At 40.1% G+C, this 23,608-nt stretch overlaps 1 protein-coding gene across 9 annotated transcripts in view; it reads right to left on the bottom strand.

Annotated features, from left to right (window-relative positions):
• Nucleotides 1-23,608, bottom strand: part of nbeal1 (neurobeachin-like 1) — a 48,282-nt gene that overhangs the window by 6,862 nt on the left and 17,812 nt on the right. For 3 of the 9 annotated variants that reach the window (XM_067493790.1, XM_067493793.1, XM_067493797.1), the window contains 40 exons: nt 23,215-23,301; nt 21,359-21,442; nt 20,792-20,890; nt 19,936-20,507; nt 19,685-19,817; nt 19,456-19,575; nt 18,808-19,117; nt 18,425-18,510; nt 18,098-18,187; nt 17,808-17,985; nt 17,585-17,718; nt 16,331-16,490; nt 15,750-15,852; nt 15,508-15,667; nt 12,658-12,816; nt 12,211-12,370; nt 11,233-11,324; nt 9,682-10,287; nt 8,782-8,957; nt 8,378-8,666; nt 7,975-8,283; nt 7,707-7,856; nt 7,460-7,617; nt 7,236-7,360; nt 5,211-5,337; nt 4,957-5,105; nt 4,737-4,870; nt 4,496-4,597; nt 4,002-4,097; nt 3,785-3,909; nt 3,545-3,685; nt 3,259-3,389; nt 2,944-3,053; nt 2,512-2,629; nt 2,298-2,395; nt 2,060-2,176; nt 1,784-1,873; nt 1,536-1,645; nt 1,223-1,395; nt 381-475 (listed from right to left, as the gene is read on the bottom strand). In XM_067493790.1, coding sequence (XP_067349891.1) covers nt 381-475; nt 1,223-1,395; nt 1,536-1,645; nt 1,784-1,873; nt 2,060-2,176; nt 2,298-2,395; nt 2,512-2,629; nt 2,944-3,053; nt 3,259-3,389; nt 3,545-3,685; nt 3,785-3,909; nt 4,002-4,097; nt 4,496-4,597; nt 4,737-4,870; nt 4,957-5,105; nt 5,211-5,337; nt 7,236-7,360; nt 7,460-7,617; nt 7,707-7,856; nt 7,975-8,283; nt 8,378-8,666; nt 8,782-8,957; nt 9,682-10,287; nt 11,233-11,324; nt 12,211-12,370; nt 12,658-12,816; nt 15,508-15,667; nt 15,750-15,852; nt 16,331-16,490; nt 17,585-17,718; nt 17,808-17,985; nt 18,098-18,187; nt 18,425-18,510; nt 18,808-19,117; nt 19,456-19,575; nt 19,685-19,817; nt 19,936-20,507; nt 20,792-20,890; nt 21,359-21,442; nt 23,215-23,301 — 6,456 coding nt within the window. The remainder of the gene's footprint in view (nt 1-380; nt 476-1,222; nt 1,396-1,535; nt 1,646-1,783; nt 1,874-2,059; nt 2,177-2,297; nt 2,396-2,511; nt 2,630-2,943; nt 3,054-3,258; nt 3,390-3,544; nt 3,686-3,784; nt 3,910-4,001; nt 4,098-4,495; nt 4,598-4,736; nt 4,871-4,956; nt 5,106-5,210; nt 5,338-7,235; nt 7,361-7,459; nt 7,618-7,706; nt 7,857-7,974; nt 8,284-8,377; nt 8,667-8,781; nt 8,958-9,681; nt 10,288-11,232; nt 11,325-12,210; nt 12,371-12,657; nt 12,817-15,507; nt 15,668-15,749; nt 15,853-16,330; nt 16,491-17,584; nt 17,719-17,807; nt 17,986-18,097; nt 18,188-18,424; nt 18,511-18,807; nt 19,118-19,455; nt 19,576-19,684; nt 19,818-19,935; nt 20,508-20,791; nt 20,891-21,358; nt 21,443-23,214; nt 23,302-23,608) is intronic. The other 6 variants (XM_067493792.1, XM_067493794.1, XM_067493796.1 and 3 more) reach the window with 4 other exon arrangements.

The following is a 23,608-nucleotide window of genomic DNA, read 5'->3' as shown; positions in this document are numbered from 1 at the left end:
TATTTGAATGCAATATACTGTATATGTGTCAGAAGCGAGTCAAATACAGATAAGGTAGATGGAGAAAGCACAATTATTGCATTTATTGCTTTACATATCTGAGAGTGGCAAACCTATTGCATGCTGGTAGAATGCCCATCCACCCCCTCCCAACAATCTAAACATCAAAGCCACAACTGAAACCCAAAGAAAGGATTAATAACATTCTCATAATTCTATAGTATCTTAAAATTTGTTTACAGATCTTCATCAGAAAGTATTATATATAGTATATACAAATTTTAAATTTATTTTGTAACTGTATTATTATAGAAAAATTGCACCATAAAAAAGAAAGTAAGTATCTTTATGGGTGTATACGTGAGTTGTGTCTGACTAACCTGCTGCAGAACCTGCCACACCATGCAGGTCGTGTCTCTGGAGCCAGAGATCAGGTGGATACCACAGTAGTCTGTTGATAAGCAGGTCACAATGTCTGACAGAGAGATGAACAGAACCACCGATCAGTTATTAGAGGGAAGGTACATCTACTCTGTATCATAAACCTATCTTTTTGGGTTGTATCAAAAAAAAAAGAAAAAAAAAAAAGAACTGGAATTCTGAGATTGTATTGTATATAAATCTTTTGATCTGAAACCAAATTATCTTCTCTAGATCAATGGCTAGTGCCTTCAGGTGTTGCAGCTGTTCCGCAACACTGACTTGACATGAGGCTTTACGCAGGACGCCCTTCCTGCTGCAACCCTTCCATTTTATCTGGGCTTGTGACTGGCACCAGGGGAGCCCTTGATGGTTGTACAGGGCCACACCTGGAGTGGTGGGATTCGATAGTGCGGCCTTCTGCAACCCAGCCCAATGCTCTACCCATTGATCCACCAGGCCCCCAAACCAAATTATCTTCAATGTAGAGCAAAAACAATAGGGGCGTCCGGCATAAAAACTGTGCCAAATCAACATGCAGACAATGATCTGTGGCGACCCTGAACTCATGGGATAAGCCGAAAGGTCAAAAACAATGTCTTGATGTCACACCAGTATTATCAGCGTAATATTACAGTGCTTATATTACTTTCCAAATCAACTACATATTAAACAGACCAACACCAGGGAGAAAGGGCTAATTATTCTGAATGGAAATTACAGTATATTAGGAAGTCATTCTACCTGGCCTGTTCTTGAATAGGCAAGTCAAGAGGCTTTTTTTTTTTTTTTTTTTTTTTACCCATGTGTCTGATATGCTGTGCCACAGTCTTGCCCTTGACCAGAGAGGTGACCCGGACACTGTTATCCCAGTGGCCACCGCTGAAGAGCAACTTGCCATCATGGGAGACCACAAACAGCCCTGCTGTAACCGCTACACCAGGGGCAAAGGGTCCAGACAGAAAACGTTGTGTCCTGAATCAAATATATTGAGAATATGTTTTGGGTCAGTGAAGGTAACAATGCATTCTTTTTTTAACTGCAACAACAGGTCTAGTATACAGTACAGTGTTTTATAATTGAGCTGTTTTTGCATGTGCTGAATGTCTTTTTACTTAGTGTTGGACACTGTGGGGTCCTTAATAAAGGTGAAGTAGTTAGAGATGTTCTTATTGTAAGGCAGCCACCCATGGGTCCCAACTAGGCAGTTCTGACTCACAGTCACCTGGAGATAAAGCAAACACCATCACTGGAACCTACTCTTCCTTCATTTACTCATTCCTTTAATGTTTTAAAAATATTGAGATAATTAAGACAATTCTAAAATGATTCATGGGATTGTTCTTTTTAGTATTAAACTCACCATAGTGTCAGGGCTACCCTGGGTGATGAAGGAATGGGACTGATTCTTTGGCACTACAACTTTAACCATTGGTACATTGTCACTGATGCCCTGCAATATGTCAAGAGACATTTAAAATCAAAGTTCTTATAAAGGTATATTTTAATATAAAAAATATTTTAATTAAAAAAACAAAACAAACATGGTAATTAAACACCTTCTATCTGGTGTTTAGTTTTAGTTTACCAGTTTTTGATTTTCATGAATAAAGTAAAATCACACTTAAAGAGGTCAAACCTCAACAAAGAAGGATTTGAGGTCACTGAGATGTTCGAACATGCTAAGAGGATATGAGTCCAACTGAGCCTGCCTCTTCTCTACTTCTTCCTGAGACAGACGCACTGGATGAGGCTCCTAAAGACACATATGTATACATAAATCAAAATTACAGACACAGCCACAGAACCTCAAGCAACTATATGTTTTTGACTTTTAGTAGTCTTTAAATGAAATAGTGTGTCTGATGTGTTCACACCTTAAGTAACTGGCAGGGTGTCTGGCCAAAGTTGCTAATCATGCCTTCCAGGGCCTTCCGCTCCTTTTCATCAGTAATAGCATCCAGGTCCACTGCCCCTACAAAAAAAAGAAAACAAAAGCCCCCACCGAAAAAGACATATTTATTATTATCAAAAGTAAGACTAAAACCATATTGTAAAATGACAGCATGGAAGAGGCTGTGGATGTTTTACCCTCATATGTGCAGTAATAGAAGACATTAAGTGCCTCAACTGCTGCAGGGCCCCTCTGCTTGTAACCAAAGATCAGATCGATCCATTCATGAAGGTGGGCTGATACGTACTCAGATTCCTGTTACAAACACATAAACCAGCCATTTCCAGAAATGCCCACAATCTACAAAAATGTAGCCACTACAAACACAGGTCAACGGCTGCATGTGTACGCAGACCGGAAAGGGCACATACAGCATCCACCCTTAAATACTTATCCTTTAAGAGGATGCAGGGGGCTGGAACCAACCCCCTATGTTCCATTAAAAGAAAACTCCAATGTCAGTTCTGACATTGTTTGTGAGACTGCTTTCTTAACAGGTTATTGTATACTGCACTGGGTATCTGAGAATGAACAGTGACTACAGTGTCAGAATTAATACTCCATCTCACCAGAGCTTTGCGGTGCTTGTAGATGAAATCCTCAGGGGACTTGGCCCATTTAGGCAGAACAACATCATTTACCCTTTCTTTTGAGATCTGCAGGCGACCAAGATCAAAGCCTGGGTGATGGAAAGAAACAGAGACAAAAACAAGGAAACAAAAAGAAAGAACCAACATAGAGCCAAAAAACAGAGTTAATGTTGAAAAAGAGAATAAATTCATAAAATATTTATGACCATCTGCATCTCATTCATCACTTTAAATGTTTAATCTGCTGATTAAAGAGAAAGCAAACCAAGTCATTTTTTGCAATTTAAAACTCACCATTTTGGTTTTCAAGGAATTCTGGGAAATAGAAGAACTCAGGGATGAGCTCCTTGACATCATTGGGATTGTCCATGAGGGTCTGCCATGTTGCTGGGATTGAGTGGAACTGGCGGTCAGCACAGTCAAACCTGACACAATGTAGGAAGAAAGAGCGTTTATAATTAACTCTAGTAGCAATATACAACTACTGTATGTCTAAATGACAAACATTAGTACTATCAACACTGAGGTTAAATGGTGGAGTTGCTGTAATGCAGAACGTCTGAGTGAACTGCCTCCTTACCGTCCACTCTGCAGTTGAATATGCAGGGAAGTGAAGGGCTCAACTCTGATCAGGTAGTGCATCACCCCAGCAGCATTTGAGTAGTGGGTGCCATAATGGAACCTGTCAATGGTGCCTGTTGGATCCTCAAAACTTTCATACCTGATGAACACATTCCACAGGAACTGGGGTTAGTAAGCAATGAAACTTCCTCTAGTTGTGGACAAATCTCTTAAGTATTCATATAACTTTTAGACATACTTCTCTCTAACAGCCTTGGCATTGCGATCATTTAGCACTGCTACTGGCTTTGATAGGTCCCTGAATACCTGAGGATCAGACAGGTCCAGCTCCTCTGAAGTGTAGTCAGCTAATATCCAGGGAAACTGTTAAATCACACAACAAATTACGTAGATTAGATATCAATGTTCACCCAGACACCACAGCTGTACAGTAATATATTCAGTTAGAAACATACTACTGGGTACTGAGCCAGGTTGTTGTAAGTTCTGCCTGCAATTGTGTTCAGTTGCATCAAGTAATCGAAGTTGGAAATCTCCCGGTTCACCCATTTCTAGTTACAAGGACAGAAGCAAAAACAGTTTTCAGAGGGTTTTGTTTCCTTAAAAGTATCATAATAGCTTTTAAATATTTCAAATTAGAAAAAAGGTAATACAGACAACATGAATGTTTTTAAAGTATTGTTTAATTTGTGAGGCTTTGATTAAATGCTCCCTTTATCAAAGCTGTTGAATCCAACCATACAATCATCAAACTACCATCATCTTCAGTCATTCTTTAATCTGCTGTCCCACTAATTTCGCAACCCCAAAGTGCACTGTAATATTTGATATGTAGTGTGCGGTTGGCTAGTCATTTATATTCCAAGTGTGTGTTGTTCTTTGATATCTGTAATTGGTAATGACATATCCAAATAGCAGTTTTCTTTGTTTCATATTCTGGGGTTCTGACCTGTGTGAGTCCAGAGCCTTTAAGTAGCTCCTGTGGTGAGCGGGTACCATAAAGATTGAGCGATCGCAGCAACAACATACGGCTATAGACCTTGTTCCTGGCCTGTTAAAAAGTAAATGCAATGTTTTAAACATTAGAGATTAGCTTTATAAAATATAAAAACAGAGACCATTTGTCCTCTTTAATCATGGAATACTCTTATTATGTTTTCTGCACACAGGACGTTTTTGTGGCTCATTACCTCTTTCTTGAAATTAAGGAAGTAATTGGTCTGATCAATTAGAAAGATCTCCAAAGCTGAGCGACGCAGGTTGTATCTCCGCAGGTGTACCTCTCGGATCTGAGACAGAGGCCACTTAAAGTCATGGCCCACTCCTTTAGGATAAAAGTAGACAAAGTTTAATTAAAATTTTACTTATGTAGCCAAATTCTCTCATTCAACTGTCTCATTGTTTCCTCACCTTCCTCCTTCTCCTGGCTGCTGTCATAGAAGTAGATGTGTTGGGTAGTGAGTTCCAGACGGCCTGGCACCACATCTACCACTGTTACCAGCTCACAGTCCTCCCACAGCACCAATTTCTCCTTCTGGCCTGCCTCGTCGGCTTCAACCCTGTAGGTCACAGAGAAGGAATGGCGGGCAGTTACAAAATATCCAACTAATTGTTGACTTTGTATCTTTTATACGAGTGTTGTTTCTCTGTGGTTGTTGACTGACGGGTTGTTGGCAGCAGCAGGATCATCCTCAGGCAGCTCCAGGATGTCATCTTCCAGGTCGCTGACTTTGACCTGCTTCACAGCCTCCAGCAGCAGAGACTCTGGGTTTACACGCTGCTGATGGACACCTAAGCAAAAAAGAAGAGACAAGTGGGGATTAAAAGCTGACATGAGGCATCCAGAAATGGTCCAGGGGTAATATCACATGACAGTGCTGTAAAATAGCATTTTAGCTTGCTTGTCAAAAGCTAACAAAACTATAAAAACATACCTGAAGAAAGAATATAGCAACTTTTCTTTACTGTTCCAACAAAACCAAAAGGTTTGTTTTAAAGTTTCATGCTGTTGTCACTTTTATTATGAAATTTGTACTTTACTGTGTAGGCACAACAAGCTGACTTTTAATTGCTATTAGCCTTTTGAACATATCAGTCTATGAAGAAACAGGATACAATTCTTCTGATACAATATAGTAGTCTAGTAACTAGAAAAAAGTTACTAGAAACTAGTAACTAGAAAAAAAGTTTATATATAAACTTCACATATAGTGTGAATAGAAGTGCACCCCCACAGGGGGTACAGTCACTTAATATGGGTTGTCATATTCATAGCAATATTATAGGCATATTTATCTATGCATTAATTGTCAGGTTACCATCAGACTATGAGTCTCTTTAGAGTTGGTATGATAAGGTGAAGGATAACCTCCTTTGTAATAACTATAGGTTGTTTAAATTTATTAATAAAAAACAAGAACTTTACTAAAAAGACACAGCCATGCATAACCAAACCCTTACAGAACTACCACCTTATTTAAATTTTGTTTATTTATTTTTTGCAAACCACAGCCTGGCCTCTCTGTTTTCAAGGCCCACCCCCTTATTTTCCAAAATGTTGGGACACCATTTAAACTCTAAATAAAAACCTTTTAAATGTATATAAAGTACTATATGAAAACTATACAAAGACAAAAATATCGAATGTTGAAACAGGAATTTTCAATTGCTTATATTTGATTATTCAACCAAGAATAGTCACTTTTTAAACTATAATAACTGGTCCCCTCAGTTCTTCTTCTTAGTGTTAAAGGAATAACCAATGGCAAACATGTTTGTGGAATGTGTTGTTGGCATCAAATTTAAAAAAAATTCAAACAGCTTTTCAACCCATTTTCAACCTCTTATATGTTGTCTTTATATTGTTTAGAATCAAATGTAAATTTCAATTCTTTTTACAAATCATTGCACTTTCTTATTGACAATTTAAAAAGTTTCCCTATGTTTTTGTAAACAGTTGCACCTTGTTGCAAACCCTTTACGAGGTTATGATGAGGATGTCTTCATTTATCATTAATCAATGACAAGTAAGCATGTACATGGTTATAACCTGGAGAACAGTCTTAAAATGCTGTGCTATCCTAAAGGATATTTTCCAGTCATGCACAAGACTTAAAATCTTCTTTTGCTGTAGGCATATTCATTACTAAATATTTAAGTGTTGAATTAGGGAGGCTACATTCTATACTGTGATTTTATCCCCTTGCTCATTCGTCTAAGTTATGCTCAGGTAGTCGCAGTTTGCCAAGGAAGCCCTGCAGTATCACTGCACATTAAGTCTAATGTAGGATCAAGGTGAAAGGTATCATCACATATTAGTTTGTATTTGTTTTGACAATAAGAGATAAAGAGTATCTCAGCACTGTTATATTAAAAGTGTTTAAAGAATGACTCAATGCCAATATTATGTAGTATTACCATAAAGGTAAAAATAGAAGTCTCAGAAAGTTCTGAAAATGCAACATGTTTATTTTTAAGAATAACTTAGCAAGGAAAAATATCAAGCACAGTGGATCATCCTTCTTATTGAGTCATGGATCAGTAAGACTTGTATGGCTTAAAGAGGATCTTCAAGTCCTCTTTAATCTGTTTTTCATTGGAGGAGTTTGCACATGACATGCTATACACACACAATCATCCCCCATTAGATATAATTTCTAGCTCAAAAAATACAAAAAAAAAAACCTTACCTAGGTTGTCTCTCAGAGCGCTTGCCTCTTTGTGAGGATCAAAGTTGTAATTACGGACCAATTTCAGCCTCATGCGGGAGAAGTTCTCAGCACTGGACAGTCTCCAGTGCATATCATCCTGCTGCCTGTTGAAAATGGTAGCAAAGAACACAATCCAGCAGTCATATCCAAATTTATAATTAGAATATTTATACACTTTGACTACCAAGAAGATTTCAAGCTACCTATCAGACCAGGGACCTCTCTCACACACCAGACCCCGTCGGGCTGCCTTCCATTGCCTGGGGATAGAGTTGTTCTGGCTGTGTTGCTGCTTCAACATGCTGTTGTAGCGTAGGTTCTCCTGACGGCATCGGCGTGAAAAGGGCTCAACAAATTGCTCCTAAACAATAAGAGAAGAATTGATGACACAGAACCTTTATAGCAAATTAGACATTTTATTGTTATTGGTTTAATACTGATCCAACTAACCTGGAAGCGAATCTTGCTCTCGCCCCTTTCCCGCTCTCTCTTATGCAGGCTGACCATGAATACCTCATAGCACTCCTTCCAGTACAGAGCCATGGTCTCATGGCCCTGGCTGAATGTTTCAATTTCATACTGCTTCATATATGGAATAATCTAGAGACAGATAGCATTTTACATTAATGGCAAAATTATCTAAATTTAGCATTTCAAACAACAACAACAACAACAACAACAACAACAACAGCAGTAAATGTAAATGTCTATTTCATACATATTTGTCAAGATAGACACGCCACTCAGGTGTGTTGCAGTACAGCTGGAAGTCTTCAAAGAAGGAGGGGCTGCCATTGGTGTCAGGGAGCTGGGGGAGATGCAGCTCCATGTAGAGGAGTCGATGGACTTTGGAGATCAGTGTTCGCAGCAGAGGAACTAGAAAGGAGTAGGTTTCCTCTCTTTGCTCCTGAATGGTGCGCTGCAGGATGCCCTCCACCTTTCCTAGCAGGTAACAGGCCTCATCTTGGCTGGATACCTCCTTGGTTTGCAGGATGCCATTGAGCTTGGCAGTGGCCATGGCACAAACCTTTGTAAGAAGCCATATATTATTTTGCATGTAAGATGAAAAACTGCACAAGCAGCAGTGTGAAGATAAAAGTGATTAAAGAAAAAAAACTTACTTCAGGGTCCTCCTGAGCCATGAAGCCCAGCAGCAGTCGCAGTCCAACCTGAGAGAGCTGGAACCACTGGGTGCCAGCAGAGTACCACACCATAAGACTGTCCATCAGCGTCACAGTCTCTTCCAGGACCTTCTCTGTCCACAGTGCTGGATTAACCAGACCCTCTGCCTGGAGGAAATCTTGTACCATGTGAAGCAACCGCACTGCGTTCTCTGTGTGTTGAGGCAATGTGGCAGCTGATGCTTCACGGTTATCACTAACTGCCCACTCTAACATACGCTCCATTAGACTAGAGAACAAATAAAAAGATCACAGAGACTGTTAAATACTGTTAGCAATTCTGTCTTTGGAAGCACTAAATCCTAATACAACCAGCACTTTATGTGGTTCCAAACAGAGCTTACCTGAGTTTGATTTGGTCAACAGGAAGCAGCAGCTCGTTAGCAGTACCCAGTTTAGTGAGAGCTGAGAAAACCTGGCCACGCTCCAGCCATGCAGAATCATCGGAACCTTCTACACCTCGCCATGTAACACACAGCACTATCTCCAGCAGCATGCTGCACAGCTCCTCCTCTGCCCGCTGGAAGGTCACACCACACCAAAAAAGAACGAAAAAGAGGGTTACAATTAAAGTAAACTTGCAACAGTGGGTTATAGAGGTTAATAGAAAATTATAAAATAATCATAAGACAGAGGTCAATATACTGTCACCCGCAACTAGAAAAATCTACTGTTAGTGGAAAAATGTCTTTCAGTACTTATGCATTCTATAATTAAATAGTTTCAGTATACATGAATATAATTTAAAAGTCAGTCAGTCTGTCAGCTTCCACATTTAGATATTGGGTAATTTTACATTGCTAAGCAGATCAAACACATTGCTCAACTACTGCATTTTTAAAACGACACATTAGATGCTGTAACTAAAAGCTTCCTACTATTAAGGCAAGCACTAGAATAAAAAAAAGCACTACATAGAAGTCAAGGCTGGGCTTCCTGATGTGACAGTACTGATGTGACAGTACTTCACATACTGACTCAGACGCTCTGTAGTAGCCTTACGGAAACATCAGAATACAGACTGCCACTGGAATTAGAGATAGCTGAATTTCTGCTCTTTGGAAATTGCCAATTAAACCAAGGTAACAGCTATGTGCAACATTGATGCAACACCAAAGTCTCTCCCTAACTTGTCATTCCTCTTGAGAGAGAGAAGATGAGGGAAGTGAGATGGAACAGATTGGAAAAACATCTAAGTTTGTGTCTAGGGCTGTCTGCCACACCCTTGTGATCCCCTATCTCACCTCAGCATTATTGAACGACTCCCCCAGTGAGATGTTGTCATTGAAGAGGAAGCTATCTTCAGCCAGAGAGGAAGATGCATCTCGATCCCCAGAGTTTCCTGGGAAAGGTTTTGAGGTTTCCAGAGGTGATGGTGTACTGGGCATGCTACCGGGTGTCTGGCTGCCACTCTCCACACCCTCATATGCATGCAGGTGGGACAGATCCAGTGTCAAGCCCCCCGATTTTCCTACCACCCAGGGCTTGATGTGGGGTTGGGGCTCAGTGGAAGCAGAGGAAGATGGTGTGTCCAGCAGTGAGATGACATCCCCGTTCTCCAGGCTGTCCACAGAACGAGTGTCACCTATGCTGAACCGGTCATCTTCTAAACGATCCAGCCGACCCGCACTGCCTGTCCGTGCCCTTCTGTCCAGTGGCAGCTCCAGGCGGTTAGTGCTGCTGCCACTGGGCCGGTTCAGGTCCAAGCTGCAGGTGCTGGCCGTGTCTGCACCACGCACTGGCAAGGACCCGTCACCACGCAGGTACAATCGCATGAGAGTATCCTGCCAGCATTGCTGCTTTGAGATCTGGACAGCAGCATCCTGCTGGGATTGTAGGAGCTGGTAGACCTAAAGACAGAAGTGGAAAAGACTGAAGTTCAATGTTGTTTATAAAAGAACTGAGATGTGTATTATAAAGTAAAGTATGAACAGATTCACAAAAAAAGATCTTCAAAGTTAAACTGATTTGATAAAAGTGACGAAACAATTTCTGATAATGGTTTTCTGTTGATGTAAATTGACTACATCTTATTCACATCTTCAAAGGCAGTTACTTCCTAAGATAAACTATATTATTGTAGTGACCCCAGCAGGGGAGTGGTCGACAAGACCGTGACTCGCTAGGGATTGTGGGAGTTCAGTTCTGTGGGTTATTCTGTTGAATTACACAGCTGTTGTGTTTCAGTTGCATGTTGCATCTTTTGTGTAGCTGGGGTTTAGCCAGTGGTTGGAGTTTATGTTGACTCCATGACTGAGTGCTGCTGCAGCTGATGGCCACCAGTTGCTGTTCCTGTTCCGTTATTCGTGTCTTGCCCAAATAAATCTTGGTCTATGTGGATCGTGCGATGCATGTAACACAAGTAGCTCCAGAAACTTTGCTCAGTCAGAACACATTATTATATTATATGTTAGTTGAAAAATATAAAAGAGCCAAATGGTAAAATTATTTATTAATCGACAAAGGAAATAATCATTTGCTCCAGCCCTAAAACCTAGTATTGGTTGAAATATTTAAGATATGAAACGTGTGCTTATAAGGTAATTACAAACAGAAAGTACTGTTGGATCTACTCTGTAAAGAGTAGAAAGTAGCAACAAATAACAGGAATAATTTCGCGTATTTCAGTATAACAGATGTAAAGATAACTGAATGAAGGTAACATGTAGAAAGTAATGCAGAAAGTCTTTGACAACACTGATCGATTGTTGGAACAGTTATTTCCTGTGTAGGCTATTGGTGAATATAAAATTAATAGTGAGCATCTGCAGATTTAAGTGGAGGTGTTTCCTCACCCTCTTGCAGACAATGAGGCGTACACTGGGCCCAGCCCGGTGAGTAAGCTGCACCAGAGCCATTAAGTCCTTGTAGTTTACCACTTGATCTGCTGATTTTAAACACACACAAGCACAACACATAAACAGAATTAACATTGATGGTCTTAACAATGCTAAGGAGGACATGGGTCATCGTGGCCAATCTGAGCAGTCTGTAACTATACAGCCCCAAACACAAAAATGTGATACACTGCATGTAGTGGTACATGCAGTGTATCACAAGTTTACAATCTAAGTTCAAGTAAAAGTTTAACTATTGGCCTAAATAAAAAGTAAGTAAACAAGTAAAAGTACTAAGGAGTTTATTTACTGTTTAAAAAAATATAGATAGCTTTAAAATTCTTAAAAAAAAAAAAAAAAAAAATAATAATAATAATAATAATAATAATAATAATAATAATATTACTGCATCAAAGGAACATTATTCAAAGGAACAGCAGGGATACAGGTTAGGAGCTGTGGCGTTATTGTCACTAAAGTCGGGCACATTGTACATTTAAACCAATGCTACGTAAAGGCTGGCTTATAACTAACTGTTTATATTGTGGTATTTCATATGACATGTTCTGTTTTCGAAGAATATGTTGTGGATTCTCAATTGACAGTGGTCCCTTCACTTTTTACAATTTTACTAATTTCTGCTTTATCAAAAAGTTTTGCAACATTCCTATTTCATGTAATTTAATAATGATTAATAATCTAAGGGCTGTGCAGAGAGTGCCAAAGTATAGCAGAGAGTTGAAGAGCATAACATAGCAGGGAGAGGGTGGGCTGGGTGGAGCAGGCCGGATTGATTTTGAGCATCATGATAGCGCTAGCTTAAGCTGCATACTTTAGCTTTATCTGTAAAGCCCCATTATACAGCTGTTTTCCCCCACTCCAACTTTCCCCGCCCAGTAAGCAGAACAATGTAGGAATTTAAAAGGAAACACTGACCTGTGTGGAGAACCTGGTTGAGGAGACAGCGGATCAAGGTTGGAGTGATATGAAGTTCAGAAAAGAGCAGTGATAGCCCAGCATAACCTGCCTCCCTTAGCCGCAACCGCTGTTTATTCTTCTCATAAACACGGTCACAGCGCAACATGCGTTCAAACAACTGCAAAGAGGTGAAGAGAACCATATTGATCACAGGATTCTAGAATTCATATAATAAACATGTTAAAAGGTGTCTGTGGATGGATATGAAATAAGCAGCATTATGACAAAAAGTCACTTTTACAAGAAAATAAATTGAAAGCAGGGGTTATCAAAATTAAATTTTTTATATCTTGGTATATGTATATCTATACATTATTTCCACCCCTGTAATGTCCATGCCCAAAAGTCGATGCTTATGTTACAGTCGAAAAAATTTATAGATATACACGTAAATCTATAACCCACCTTGAAGACAAGCTCTCGGAGTCGGTCAGAGTGTTTGTTATTGAGGAGGAGAGCGTAGCAGGAATCGGCCGCCCCTGGCTCAAAGAGGAGCAGGAAGAGCTGGTCCCTGGCTGGACTGCTCTGAAGAAGGCTGAGCAATAACTCCAGCAATGCACACAGCTGCAACACACATAACCAAAAGGGAAAATTAAATATATATATAGGTACCTATTTTAAATGATTTTTACATTGTTTGAGAAGGAAATTATGCAGAGAAGACAGCACCTAAATTATCATTCATGTCATGTATTATGTAATAGCAATTTACAAGCATAGAGTTCATTATTACCATTTATTCCCAATATGGAATAAAAGGATTCATAACTGATTTCTAAGTCTTGATTCATAAGCGTACCATTTGAAAACTCACTGACTACATGGAGGGATAAATAGTCATAGTCATCAGAGAATGCGAAAGTGAAAGATGTCATTATATTGACTGTATATTCATAGAAGGTGTATTGTAATCTCCACATACAGTACTGCAGTTTAAGAGGATATGCAAAGCAACAGACAAGATGAGAAAAACAGACTGATGAGACTAAAAAAAGCAACAACAGGTGGAGAAGAAGTGTGACAAAAGCAGAGAATGGATTTCACAAGTCATGTGAAGTTAGTGTTATTAGAGGAAAACAGGAAAGTAATGCAGGCCGTGCCGCAGCATCGTTGCAGTTGCTCTCATTTCTTTTAATTTATTCTTACCTTTTCATATTTTTAGTGTAGTGTTTTAGTATAGTAAAGTATGCAGGTTGTTGTGTAAAGCTTGCTTTCATTGATCATACGTTTGGAGGGAGTTTTTAATCTTTGTTTTTATCATCGCTGAAGTTTTTCTGCTTCAAGCTGTGACCAGCTTGCAACAGCTGTATAGATCTGGAGCCAGCTCATTTGTCTACAGTTGGGAACAGCTGATCGGGCTGCAGGAGTCTGCCACTGTGAATTTAAATTTTGTTTGGACTTTAAAAATCCCGGACGAAATAATCTTTCAAGAGTGTAGTCTAATGTGTTTCACAGAGACATGGCTGCAGGTCAGTATGCCCGACACATGCATCAGTATTGGCGGCTTTAGTACAGCGGATTGGAGAAAAGAGGAGGGGACTTGGTCGTGTACATTAACAACAGGTGGCGTCATACTGATCATTTTACTGTGAAAGAGAGTCTGTTGCCTAGACATCGAACTTTTGGCGGTAGGCCTCAGTCCATACTATATACCTAGAGAGTTCTCACATGCCATATTGATCGCTGTCTACATTCCTCCCTCCGCCTCCACAGACGGCGCACCACCAAAGACATAAAATAATCATAAATGAGAAAAAGGCAGTGTTCAGGTCACAGGGAAGCAGTGAGGGAGGTCCAAAAACAGCTGCCAGTAAAGATCAAAGAGTGGATGGAGGCTTACAGAAGGAAGTTTGAACTCCAGCAGAGGCTCCAACAGAAGGATACCAGAGCAGTCTGGAGTGGCATGAAAAGCATCACTAGATATAAGACCAACAGCCAGACGAAAAAGGGGTTTGTGGATAGAGCTAATGATTTTAACACCTATAAAGGCTGTGCCCCACAGCTATGTGACATCCTTCAGCACATCTCCAACCTGAGCCTGCAGCTGAAGGGGGTGCCGGTCCAGCATGCCCAGTCACTATAGACCTGAGGCTCTAACCTCCCACATCATAAAAGTGTTGGAGAGACTGGTCCTGGACTTCTTCCGGCCTCTGTTGAAACCATCTCTGGACCCCCTGTAGTTTGCTTATCAGCTTCAGCTGAGGGTAGAGGATGCTCTAATTTACAGTTTTGTTAACTAATGTGAGGACAATCATCCGCAGCTCAGCATCAGTAAAACAAAAGGAACTGATGGTAGACTTCAGGTAGTCCGGGACTCTTATCAAACCTCTCTCCATACGCGGATAGGGGGTGGAAGTAGTTTTGGAGAAAAATACCGAAACTACCACCTGGACAATAAACCACACTTTCAGCCAGAGAGGGGGACTAAATGGTCAAAATGGACAAATAGTATTGTTTTTATTTCATTTATGTTTAGTCCTCTAGCTGGGTGTTTTTCTAACTTATTAATCAGTAGTTTGTACTTGTACTTGTTTATTGTCTTGGTTTGGTGGAAGTTTTTTTTTTCCTTTCTTTTCTACTTTTCTTGTGGACAGCAGCTGTAACAAGGGAACATAACTTCCCCATGGGATCAATAAAGTTGTTTGAATCTTGAATCTAATAAAGCAGTTTGTTTCAGGCAACAGGTAATTAATATTGCTTATGGAGAGGAAGGGCTTAAAAAGTGATGTCAAAAAGCTGCCAGATAGGGAAAAAACTGACAGATTCCTGTAAGACATTAGGCATCACTGCTGTAAGTCTCATAGGAAAACAGAAAATCCTGCTGGGAAAGGTCATATTATTTCACAATAAAATCCTCAATTTGATAGAGTACCATGCACTGAGGAGTTTTACAATAAATTGGTCATTTAACATAAGTATACACTAAGAATAACTTCACCTAGTCCAAATTTAGAACAAACTTCACACAACCTTAATTTTAAGCTGCTGAGTAACTCCGTGAATGGTGGAAAATGAATCAACATTTTGCTTGCGGTAAATTTTGGACAATATTCTAACGCTACTGCATGACTTAAAACTGGAATTACAGCATTGGTTGTAAGCCTTCAGAACAAGTTGCAGTTTATACGAATGTCTGAATCTGTTTATCTATGAGTCCTAGCAAACATTTTTCGCTAAGTCTTAAGAAATTCCTTCAAAATGTTACTAAAATATTTAACTTTTCGATGCATTGATAAAAACCATCCAATCCCTTACTTGGTCCTCATCTCCAATGGCAGCAATAAATCCCAGAATGCTGTGCATCTCCTCCTGTGACATGCCCTTGCTGATGTAGTACTTGATGAGGCCAAAGAGAGATGCTCGGATGGTACGGATGTCATCTTCACTCACTTCACTGTCTTTATTAGTGTTCTTCCTACAGAGCAGATGATCATGTTGTTTTGTGTAACACAGTATATACAATGTATTTTAATGAACTTTGGGAAATTGAGTCTTACCCATAATAGAGGCGTACGGTGTCTAGGAGGAATTGAACTCCATATTTTTTCCTGAAGTGCTTCCTGTTGTCTTTGATGACTGTGGACATATACTGGATATGACCTTCATGGGAAAAAGGGCACATTTCAGCACTAGTAACAGTCGTTGGACAACCAAAATCACACAGACGAACTGTGTTTCATAAAATACTGCATAGGAGACAACATAGGAGATGTAAAAATACAAAATGAACAATTGCAGAAAACATAAAAGGTTAGGATGTATAATGCTAGTGGTGTAAAAAAATCCTGGATAATAACCAAGGTCACCCCTGCTGTATTGGTTTATGGGGATGGGAAAAAGTTTTTTTTTTTTAAAGTTCTTAAGCCCCCCCGAATCTGAAAGAAATGATAACATCTATGACCCAAAACCCTGATGCGAACTGAAGTCTAACTTTAGTCATTACTTCCACCTATACGTACTCCTCTAGTTGTTCACTGCTATAACCCCCACTTCAATCTTAATAGATCTTGTAAATTTCTGATGATGAATTTATGATTACACATGTTCTCCACCGTGAAAGCATAAAGACCAATCTCACCTATGCGTAAAGGGAAGTCTCCTTTGTTCCAGATATTGAAATTGAACAGCAGATGAGTGAGAATGTGCTGCAGCAGTGGCTGGTTCTTCTCATATGTGACCTGCTCTATCAGCAGCTGCACCGCAACCAGCACGCTAACATCCACATGGCCTGCTGGGAGCTAAACACACACAAACAAACAAAAAATAGATTGTATATTACTTTTTGTTCAAGTATACACACATTTACTAGCATACATGCAAAATGATGTGAGGGACATTTACTGTAAAACAGTACTTATTATGTCTGGTTCCAAAAAAATTATGAGGCTGGTTAGCAGACAAATATAAAGCAATTTGTCACCAATAACATCATAAAGAGACAATAATATGCGTGAATAAGGAAGTGCTTTCCTAAACCAGTTATAGGGTGTGGTTACTATGCCTACAGCTGCTATCACCATATCTAATTTTCTTTTGCCTGGGCCCCTTTGGAGGCCTACTTTCTCATGGTTCAAATGCTGAATCAAGTATATTTCCAAAACCTCAGTAAACAAATAAATACAGAGGCAATTGGATCAGACAAAAGATAGAAAAGGTAAGAAAGATGGCTAAGGAATAAAGAATAAATGGGAGCAAATGGGAGCCTCAGAAAAGACCAAAGAAGAAGATAAACACAGAGACAGACCTAAATGAACATCATTTGCAATAATTGCAATTAGTGATGTGCATTCTATTGCTAGAGAACGGTCAGAAAGGGTTTTTTAAACAGCTGGGCCATTTTTACATATAACAGAAAGAAAAGTGAAAACACATCCCTAAAAACTGAAACTAAAGTGAGTCATACATAAGAAGTGTTATTGGGTACCCTGCCCTCAACAAAAGATGTATTGTTTTAAGGTCACAATTTGCAGAGAGGTATGATATTTATGTTTCTGTTGTAAACTACAGTGTTCCATGTGTAAATAGTAAATATCCCTATTTTTGTTTCGAACATATGTCAAGAAATCACTTGAATCATTACATCAATTTTTAACAACTATTATGCAACAAAGATCACCAGACATATTTAACAAAGGAAAATAGAGGACGTATAGTTATAACTTTTTTGTGTAATGCCACAATTAAGGACACATGTTTTAGCAAATGCAATGGATTTGTCTCCCAGTAAAACAGCATAAAAACATAAATTAAAAGGGTCCACTTAGTCTACTCCTGTTCCACCCAGACTCCCTGGCAATAAAAGCCATGTGCCAAATTAGGTTTAAATAGAGACCTTCTGCAGCAGGGCTCCCAGTGTACCAACACAGTGCGAGTGGAGCAGATTCTCCTGGTTGATCAGGTGTCTCTGCAGGAAATGCTTTACCACCAGGAGGTAAGTGGCCACTAGGTTCTTCTCCAAGCGAGCCTCTGAGATAGAAATTACAAATACATCTGTTTCCACATGGGCCCCAGTTTCATAATGCAACTGAGCATAAGGAGAAACCAGGTTGACAAACCTGAAGCCCTGTTGGATGGGAGAATAACCCAGTCTCCATCAGCTGGTGTGGTCACATCCGGGGTGATAAAATCTGACCCAGCAGCAGGATCATTAGCTTGCTGATCAGGCGTCACCAGGGCCAACTGCTCCAGTATTGGGAAGAGCACTGGTAGACCACCCACACAGTTTATCATATCCTGGCACAGATAATATACCAATAGATAATTAAAACATATCTATGCAGCATAAGTTAAATTAATATTGAGCACAGGACAAATATGTTATAGTATAATTCGATGCTTGTCCTACCTTGATATCCCAGTTGACAACTTTGTTGCCAGTCAGTCGTCCATGCAGCATGTTTGGAGACAGATCTAGACAGATGGGGTTCCTACATGCCTGATGACACAAGATTCTTGTGTGGTTTATTTCAAATAAATAAAGCTGTGCTTAATATGGCATTCTATCTTAATCTTAACTTCTCCACACTCCAACTCCACAACCAGGAAAACCTGCATCACTGCCTTCAAATGACCTGATTGCACCTCTTGAATCAAATTTACTGAACTGAAAAATGTATGTAGCTTATTTTAAAGTTCAAAGAAGGGATGGTTGAAACAACAGTGGTCCAGTCACCTTGGGTGAGTAGTGCAGCAACAATTTGGTCGAAAGATCACCAAGTTCTGATTCCTGGGATTTGAATGGTGAGATGCAATTTGGCCCTTTGCAGATAAAAAGAAGACAGCATTTATGACAGTCATATAAAGAATTATATTTATAAGCTTGTCTTGCTTGATCTATGATCTGTATTTTGTTTCAGTACTGTTAGTGAGTTTTACAAATTTTTCATCTTTATTGCTAGTTTTTATTTATTGGTCAAAATGTTCCATTTTATCTATTAAACACTGTGTGTCCTTCTTATGTCCTTCATCCCCAACACTTGTCCTAATTGTCTAAACCTCTCCTTTCCTAACTTCCCTTTATTTCTTCCTCCTCTCACATCATCTCATCCTGCTTACCAGCACCACAGATGGCTTTCAAGTGGTTGGGCTGCAGAGGTTCATAGAATACCATGACGCTTCCCAGTTGCCCCTGCAGGGAGGTGGGGCTTCCCCACTCACTGTCCTGTGTTCCTGCTGAGATGAGCTTAGTCACAGACTCAGGCTTTCCCCCCAACAGTCCCCCCCAAGTCTGTGGAGACAGGATGCCACCCAGTGAGGAACGAGTGGTAGGTGTGGTAGCTGAGGAGAAGGGAGGGTCTGGGATCTGGGACGGTGGAGGAGTGGTGGTCCTGTGGCCAGCTGAGCCAATGCAACAGGAAGTGAATGGCTGGAAGGTAGAAGAGAGCAAAACATGATTGGGAGTGAAAAACAGCATCTTTTATCACATACGTGAAACCTTTCTCTGAAAAGTACAACAGAAACATGACAGGTTAAAGATGATTATTTGAATTTAGATTTGTGACAGATTTGTAACCCCCCAACTCTAAATCCGTAAGCAGTAAAAGCTGCTTCTCCTTACTTGCTAAATAGTAGTAATAATGTTTCAGTTATTAACTATCATAAATCTAAATAAAAACAAATTTTTTTTCTCCCTACAATTAGTGGGAAAATGTTACTATTAAGTTGATAATTTTCAACCAAATATTAGGTGAATGAAGGTCTCACCTCTGTCATGGTAGGAAACTTGAGGGGAGCAGACAGTTTCTGCTGTCCATCAACATAAATGTAGACGAGACTCTGTCCAAATGGCCTCTTTCCTGGCACATGCACCACCCCAATGCTGTGCTGTGATAAGAAATGCAACATATTTTAAAATTAGCACTGAATTGAAGAATTTTATTCTTGGATACACTACCCTTTCAATAAATAAATTATGTCATCAAACCTGACTCACCCAAAGAGAGTCACAGAAGCAGTAGTCTGGCAGCATCACTGTGACATACTCTTTCTTTGTACAAACTGCCACCACTAGCACTCCTGCTGAGCTGATAAAAGCTTCAAACCCAGTACCTCCTGGGGTAAAAAAACTGAGATAAATAGAAAAAACTGTTAAAGCAGCAGTTGATTTGCATAACCTAGGCTTCAAAAATATTTGGTTAACAAAACTGACAAATACTGAAACATTGAGAATGTTGGTCTTCTTACCTGTAGAGCTGCTTTCTCTTGTCCTTGCTAGGTTGGCCCAGCTGGTCGTGGTCCAGTGACAACCAGGCAAGAAAGCTAAAGGCAGAGCCTGGCCATCGCTGCACTGTTGGAACTACAATGCCGGCCATGCTAGGTGACAGGTCGAAGTACTGCATGGCACTTTCCAGGCCCTGCTTGCGTACCATGATCAGGAGGGCCCTCAGGGCGGGACCCACATAGGGGTGTGCTTGGCCAGACTCTAAAGGCCTGAGGAGGCGCAGGAGCCCCAGCAACTCCCTGGCACTTAAGGACTGTGAGCCCAATGACCCCACCAATCCCAGTAAGCTCTCAGCACAAGCTCGGTGTAGACGTTGGTGCTGCTCTAACGCAGCCAGTGCTCTCATAACCATAGCAGCATTTACACAAGTAGCACGAGTCTGGCGGTTCAGGCAGCTGAGGCGGCGGAGCCAGTCCGCTGTAAAAAGTTGCAGCTCTGATGAATCCAACTCCGGGAGCCACTGAACCAGCAGCAGCAGGGGGTCCACATTACTGATGCCCAGAAGACCCACTGAAGTGTGCTCACCTTCCACCGCCTACAGAACACAGAAACACTGTCTGGCTGATGTGTTTTTAATATGTTTATTTCTGGACAATAATGGAAATCTATGGCATCAACAAACAAGCAAATTAAGGCTACAGGCTGACAAATAACCAAACGTGGGTAGAGAAGATTGAATTGTCTGTATGATGATTGTGGACATTACGATTAATTTAGAAAATAACTTAAATTACTTTAAGAATGTTAGGATACAACTGTTTAACCAGACAGGCTTAATTGAGTCCAACATACAAATACCAAAAATAATTTTTCTCTCACCATGTTCATTAGCTCTTTGAGAAGATGTCGGGATGGCTGACCGAGTGAGATGAGCACTTCATAAAGGTGATTATAACCAATCCTCTCCTTAAAAACTTCCTACAGGAACAGCACAGAAAAGACAATCTTTTTAGCAGCTTTCTGAGCATTTGATTTGTATATCTTGTAACCTTGTAACACTAAACATAATGAAACAATACAAAAAATTATTAAACTGCGTAACACAACCAATACCAAGCTCTCTGCCATAAATTTGGAGACAAATTAGGATTCAAATCTGACTCAAGTCTTGTTTTCATGAGTTAAGATATATCCCAAAAATCAAACCATTTCTACATGGTGTTAGACTGGAAAAAGTTATTCATGTCTTTCTTTCACCGTCTCTTGATTCAGCACTAAATTGTTAGCAATTAATCCAAAATGCAGCTATTTATCCAAACTAAACCTAAACTAAACTTATTACCTCTTACTGGCCCTCCATTACAATACAGTTTAAAGTCTGACTCAAGTTTGGTCACTTAAAAGGAAAACATGGATTTGTTAAAAATGTATTTATGTTCCAGATACCTTTGCAGCTGGTGATTTGTGCATCACCGTTGTCAGAGCTTTGATAGTTGCTACAGCAAGGGAGTCCAGTCGCCCTTGAAACACCTGAAGAACAATCGGATAGATCAAGCACTCACGTTTTCTGTCAGTGAGTATACTGTATGGCAACATATGACTGGAAGTCAAATCACCTGTTATTCCAAATTCATTATATGGGCAACAGGCACACATACAATTTAAAGCCACATTAATATACAAGGTTTGTAAATGCTAAATTACCAACTTACTTAGGGCTCTGTAAACAACGTGCATGATGTGCTTTGATGAATAACAGTGAGACTTCAGAAGATGCCTTAAAGTTTAATTCATTTTGCATGAAAAAGTGAGTAAAATCATTGATAATGATTAGAACCCTAGTTATCACTGCAGTAAGAGCTGGCATCAAAACTCGTACTGCATATGTTAAAGATAAAAAAAATGTCTTTCTGCTCCAGGTAAAACAAACAAAAAACAAAACAAAAAACAAACTGAAGCAGGAAAGTTCTTCAAAAACAAAAACAAAACACCAACTCGCCACAGACAGCTACGAGGAAGTACCTCAATTTTCACACAAAAAAACATGCAAACAATAAAACACAAGCCAAACCATGAAATATAAAAAACAAACACATCTCCATCCAGCTCAGTCCTGCTCATGTCCAACACGTACTTGATCCATTATTAACAAGCTACTTCAGACTGGTTGGTCCTATAGAGTGTCTTGGAAGAGCTGGAGGGGGATTGTGCAAGAATCAAACACTTACATCACTGTCACTGAGTCCAGATCACCTCAAACCATTGAACTCAAACTAAACACCCGGCCAATGTTATAGCATTCCAGGGGAACCCAAAGTATATAGCAGAAAACCAGGACAATGTGGAGGGGATAGGAAATAAACATAGTGAGCAGGGCCAGGGAGGTGTGAAGAACTCATAGTGGAAATAAAATTAATGACATAATACAGCTTTGAAATAGGGAACGTAGTCACTCCACAGAAAGACCTTTTTAGCACCTTGGGCCAGTTCTACTTTCAAAATTTTAGTCCAGGGGTTTTGCACTAAATAGCTGCTTACAAGCATGACCATGAAGCACGCTGCAGCGGCAGTTGCTGTAGCATCATATTACAAGTGCTCTATAACAAAGACACATTAGTATGTGTGTGTGTGTGTTTGTGTGTGTGTGTGCCTTTATGCAGGTTTGTCCACCTGTTTAAACATTATCCAGATGAAAAGAGGGATTATACTTTATTAAAAGTGGGTCTGTTAGTAGGGTTAAAACCAAAAGTCATATGACAGCTTGTATACTCTAAGGGGAGCAAGTGACCCTTGGTGAGGTGATTCCATTTAAGGGCTCTGACTTATAGGTAACACTAAACCATTCAAAGATAGTCTTCAGAAATATCAGGCAGGTACTGTAAGTGACCACTTAAGTGTCAAAACGAGATGTTATGGTCTAATAACAGGACTATTTCATTGCTTGGTCAACAACTTCTTGAACTCTTCCAGCTGACAAATAGTGATGGTAGACATATTTAATTAATTCTGTATAGAGCAAAGTCTGCCATTTCCACCAGTTTCCAGTCTTTGTACTACGTTTTTTTTAACTATCTGCTGCTACCAGCTTCACTGTACAGATGTGAGAATAGTTTTGATAGTCTACTGCAAGAAATGTGATAAGCTTGGACAAAGCTGGAAGTGAGCTGTGAGTGTCTTGCTGTGGAGTGACTGCATGGTGAGGTAAAAGTGCTGAGACCTGGCATGAGCATGTGGGGGCAGGGAAGCGGATGATGAGGGGGAGGTAAATTAGGTGAGGGGAGGTGGGGCTTGCTCTGTGGTACCTGAGTGTCCCTCTCTCCTGTCAGTAACCTGTTGTTGGTTATATCTTTCTGGTCCTTGTCTGCCGCCGTGCACCTAGCATTAACCAGCTGACACACACACACACACACACACACACACAACAGGCAACACGTCAACATGGCATGTGGGAAGAGAAAATTATAAAGAGGGAAGAGACAAGAGACAGTGTTGAGGGAGGGGGGAAGATGTAGTAAGTGGAGGAGGGGGTGACAGGTTAAAAGCCATGACCCTTAGCAGGTGTCACTTTGTGGAGGCGTGTTGGTGATCCAGCCCTGCTTTGAAAGGGTAAACATGCAAGGTGGGCAAAATGCTTTCTCCCACTGAAATTTGAAATTTACATATAGGCTAGACCAAACCTGGACAAAATATTATGAA

Source organism: Channa argus, chromosome 23 (genome assembly GCF_033026475.1).
Source record: "Channa argus isolate prfri chromosome 23, Channa argus male v1.0, whole genome shotgun sequence".
NCBI lineage: Eukaryota > Metazoa > Chordata > Actinopteri > Anabantiformes > Channidae > Channa > Channa argus.
This window is presented reverse-complemented; position numbering and strand designations above follow the sequence as displayed.